The sequence below is a fragment of the Lactuca serriola genome, chromosome 9 (genome assembly GCF_051521515.1).
Source record: "Lactuca serriola cultivar US96UC23 chromosome 9, Lser_US96UC23_V15, whole genome shotgun sequence".
NCBI classification, from domain to species: Eukaryota; Viridiplantae; Streptophyta; class Magnoliopsida; order Asterales; family Asteraceae; genus Lactuca; species Lactuca serriola.
In genome coordinates this window covers 80,533,011-80,537,914 of record NC_136416.1, presented here as the reverse complement: position 1 = coordinate 80,537,914, position 4,904 = coordinate 80,533,011, and the positions used below count along the sequence as shown (strand labels likewise).

Genomic DNA, 4,904 nt, shown 5'->3' with positions numbered 1-4,904 from the left:
ATTTTCAATACTCAACAGGTAAGCTCAAAATCTGTCTCATATGCATCACACATACATACGATCGGGTTGCTTTCGCTCAAAAGACCCAACCTACATTTCGTATCGATACTAACTTGATCGTCGGAGGTCGCTCCCGGGATGCAAGTCTTGGGGCAACTCTAACGAATCTCGTTTATGAGTGTATTAGAAGTCATATCGAGACTCATTAGCGACATCGAAGCACCTATCCGAGATCTCGACTCGATCAGATCAACCATGTGTCAATTTTCCGCGTTACATCAACCAGATGAGTAAAATGAAAAATATATGAGAATATTTTGTTTAGTTGAAGAACATATTTGTAACTCTATATGCACCACTCTGATCACAAACTAAAATATTTTTTTGACACATATCCATTTGCTTTAATTTTTGTTATCTTTATAATAATTACATATCCAAAAGACTCTGCCACATTTTGAACTTACTTCATTTAATTTTTATGAGTGTTGAACACCTAATGAATAAAATTACATACTTGGTCAGTTTGAAAATTATCCGACAAAAATTTAACACATAAGAACCTAAGTATATATACCTAACCATTTTGAAAATTCGTCATATGAGATATATGAATAAAGATATGAGATATAAAAATTTGTTCAAGGTAATTAAGATATAAGAATCCATGTTTCTACAATTAAGAATATTCGCCTTTGTGATTTGAAAGTATGAATCAATACAATATTAATTCAAATGAATGAATATGTGCGTCGATTTGAAAGTATGAATCATGAAGTTATAAAATCGTGTCAAAGTGAGATTTTATATATCGTTTAATTGAAAATATCAATTATTTTGAAAGCATGAATTATTTGTTGATCGAAAGTATCACTAGTTACTTTGAAAGTATGAATTATTTGTTGATTGAAAGTATGATTCATATAACGTGATAAATGAGATTTTACATGTCGTTTAATTAAAAGTATCAATTATTTTGGTTGTGGGTAAGAAATGACATTGGAGGTTTTAAAAAAAAAAATGAGCTTTTTTTGTTTCAAATACTAAAAATAAAAATAATAGGCTACCATTAGATTGATAGTACATTGGAAAGGTGTGACTCTTTCTTCAACACACGATTTCATCGTGTATATAGTAGTTCATTCAAACATCTCATTTTATTTTGTATACATTTCATCTCTTCACCATTGATTTGACTTCATAATTTGCATAACTAATAATAATATTCGAACTTTATGGATGAGGAATGTCAAATGTACAATCGGAGACTCTCACTAGCTCTTATTCTTTCAAGAGTGTGAAAAGATGTCTTTTTGATATTTTAATTTCGGAGTCACGGTCGCGTCAAGCAACGGCCAACGGCGTCCCAATCCGAATCCTAAACCCGGCCCGATATGCCCCACCAAATCAAGAATTTACTATTCCCAGGTAAAGTCTTACAGCTTTGAAGACTTGTACCTTTTGAATAATTAGTTGTACGACTTCCACTTCTTTGGTTCTTCCTTATTTTAGCATATCAAAATATACCCACCATATCCCTTTCTCCGTCGATGCAGAAACCCTTGTTTCCAAAATGCCTTCTCTCTCCAAATCCACCTCATCTTCCGTCGCTTCCCCGCCTCCGTCCACCGACGCATTCGATGGTGACGCGGCTGAACGCCGCCTCCGAGAGGCGGAGGATCGTTTACGGGAGGCCATTGAGGAATTGCAACGCCGGCAACGACGTGCTAAGATGCTACATCCACCTTGCGATCACGCTGATGAGTCATGTGTAGCTAACGCTATTGGTAATCTCTGCCAAAGTTTCCTTTTGTCGTATGGTGTTCGTGTCGGCATTGGAATTTTGCTCCGTGCATTTAAGCTCGCTCGGAGAAAATCCTATTCGTCTCTTCTCGATCTTAAGGTTTGAAATTGTTTTTAATGTTTGAATTTAACTGATTTTATTTGCTTGTTTTTGGTTTATGGATTTTGCTAGTTTGAATTGAAGTCAATTTCATGTGGTATGTTAATCATTCGAATTCGTTGCGTGTTTGGAGTTGTATTCGATTCGAACATGAGCACAGGATTCTGATCCTGAATTGGAATGGAAGTAAAATCAGTTCAAAATTCGAACTATTTAAGCTCCATTTTGCTTTCTAAACCTCGATGTATATCATCCAAATTCATTTATTGCTAGTAAATCAGTAATCTTTGATCTTTCTGCAATCCCTTCTGTAATCTCTGCTAACGAATTACTTAGACACACACATACACACTCAAGCGAGTTAAACATGCTACATAAGTTCAACGGCATAAAAGATGATATAATTGCTTTCATTTCCTCGATTTTCATCTTCTTTAGGCACATTTTCATTCTCTACCAATTCATTTATATTGAGCTTTATTTGAATCATATTCATTGTTATAACTAACCAAGTTCTATGCAGCAACTTGTATCAGAGAAGGACTTGATAGTGAGAGAGGAGGCATGTCGGGTTGGTTTACTTTTTGGAGGATTTACTGGCTCATACCATGCTCTTAGATGCTTATTGAGGAAGTGGAGAAAGAAAGAAACACCATTCAATGCGTAAGTTACTGTGCAATAAATATAGATCTTTCCAATAACAAGATTTATATCCCTCAATTAAAGTATACAGTAATACAGTATCATATCTAGTTCACATATATAACTTTCTTAAAGGTGATGATGGAGCAGAATTTTAGCAGGTTCAATTGCTGGTCTTTCTATTCTAGCATTAGATGATTCCAATCGAAGGCGTACACTTGCTTTATATCTTCTTGCAAGGCTTGCTCAGGTAAATAATTAACTTAGTATCCACTCAATGTTTTATATCATATAACAAAAAACCCCTCAAACTTCATTTTTTTCTGTTCAACAGTGTGCTTATAATTCTGCAAAATCAAAGAACAAGTTCCACCTTTGGGGAAGCTCATGGAGACATGGTGATTCATTACTCTTTGCTTTATCATGTGCTCAGGTACATATTGATGCTTAAAGAGTTAAAGTTTACATCTTTTTTCCTTCTAATAATAATCTTGCATCTTGTTCAACAATTTCAGGTCATGTATGCTTTTGTAATGCGACCCGAAAGCTTACCAAAATCATACCAAGATTTTATTCAAAAAACAGGCCCTGTTGCTAAACCTGTATACAAAGCTGTAAGGGAATGCTGTAGAGGTTCTCCAGTAGATATCGCATCACTCTCTTCTTACCTATCAACCATAAAAGGCTCCGAATTTATCGATTTACAAGAATACCCTTCCATCATCCCCTGTTCAATAATCCACCCATCCACAAAATCATGTTTGGCTCACAACGCTTACGCCACGTCAGCAACATTCCGGAAAACATTCCCACTTTATTTCTCTCTGACTTTTGTACCCTTCGTTGTCCTTCGTCTTCAAAAGTTTATGGAAGCACCATTTAAGACCAGCTGGCATGCAGTGATTGGAGCTGTTCGGTCAACCGCTTTTCTGTCTTCATTTGTTGGAATCTTTCAGGTATAGCTCTATAAGTACTCACATGTATTTAATATTTATATATATAAATTTTTTTTTTTGGGAATGTAAGGGGGCGATTTGCATGCATAGACAAGTGGCATCAAAAGACCACAAGCTTGTATACTGGTTTGCAGGTGGATTAGCTGCATTATCAGTGGTTTTGGAGAAAAAAGGAAGAAGAGGGGAACTTGGATTGTATGTTCTTCCACGTGCTGGAGAGTCTTTGTGGTATATATTAGTAAACCGCCGTGTTCTTCCCGATATCAAAAATGCTGAGGTACTAAACTAAATTCCACGTTTTACCCAAAAATATTGAGAAATTACGTTTTTGGTCCCTGATTATACCTGGACAACCTAACATGTTATGTCGTGTCATAATATGTGATCTGACATTTGGTTGGAATTTTTTAAAGGTGGCTCTGTTTTGTGCGTGTATGGGTGGAATGATGTACTACTTGGAACACGAACCAGACACCATGTCTCCGTTTTTAAGAAGCTTAATTCGCCGGTTTCTTGCAAGCAAAATTAGTAATCCGGCCCCACCAGCAAATCGGAATCCGTCTTACAATTATTTACAAACTCCCGCAATTGAGAAACCACCGATTTCACACAACCAAATCCAAGAACCACATGAATCAAAAGCCTCTGAAAAATACAATCTTGAATCCATACCTGGGCTCTAAGTAATAACCATACGATTACTATTTATTGTTATTATTATTATATTATTATATTATAAGGACAATGAGATTAATTAATGCGTAATATTAATCACCAAATGAGAGACGATATTGAATTGTCATAAAAGGGTCAAGTGATGTGACCCATCTTCATCCAACTTCTGTAGTTGTAAAATGAACTCTCTTTTAATTTTCTTTTGTAAATATTAGATGTTTTTCAGTTCTTTTGGTTTGGACTAATTTTTGAGTTTTGGATTTATGTTTGTGTTTTATGCTTTTTGATTGTTCATGTTGGTGGTAACGCTGCAGAAAATGCATTTTGCAGTGATGTTTGATGTAAGAGAATTATAGAATCCATAATGTTTATGGAAAATTTCAAAGGTTAATAAAATCTCTTATGTACGTATGTATGTATGATGTTGATTCATGATTGGGTGCTTTGTTAGGCCATCAGGTTATATATAGCATGAAGCCTTTTGTGGTCTAGGTGGCGATGACTACTAACCATGAACAACATTGCCTGTGTTTAGTGGTTGGTAGTGGTCGTGGTGTATTGTTGTGTATATCACATTCAATTACATTCTTTCTCTCTCTCTCTCTCTATCTCTCTATGTCTCTCTCTACCTATTTCTACAATAATAAAAATATATATTTTATATAAAAATAAAAAATAAGAGAAATATAATGGAGTAAAAATGAGGTAAATAGTGTTTCATCTCCAAC

The 4,904-nt window shown here is 35.1% G+C and overlaps 1 protein-coding gene across 1 annotated transcript; it reads left to right on the top strand.

Annotated features, from left to right (window-relative positions):
- The first annotated feature begins 1,515 nt into the window (after window positions 1-1,515).
- LOC145073857 (Mitochondrial import inner membrane translocase subunit Tim17/Tim22/Tim23 family protein) lies at window positions 1,516-4,405 on the top strand. The gene is made up of 7 exons (XM_079020335.1): window positions 1,516-1,903; window positions 2,427-2,566; window positions 2,696-2,795; window positions 2,880-2,978; window positions 3,061-3,501; window positions 3,572-3,778; window positions 3,915-4,405. The coding sequence occupies exons 1-7, from the start codon at window positions 1,574-1,576 to the stop codon at window positions 4,182-4,184; spliced, it is 1,587 nt and encodes a 528-aa protein (XP_078876461.1). The 5' UTR covers window positions 1,516-1,573; the 3' UTR covers window positions 4,185-4,405.
- Window positions 4,406-4,904: the final 499 nt, after the last annotated feature.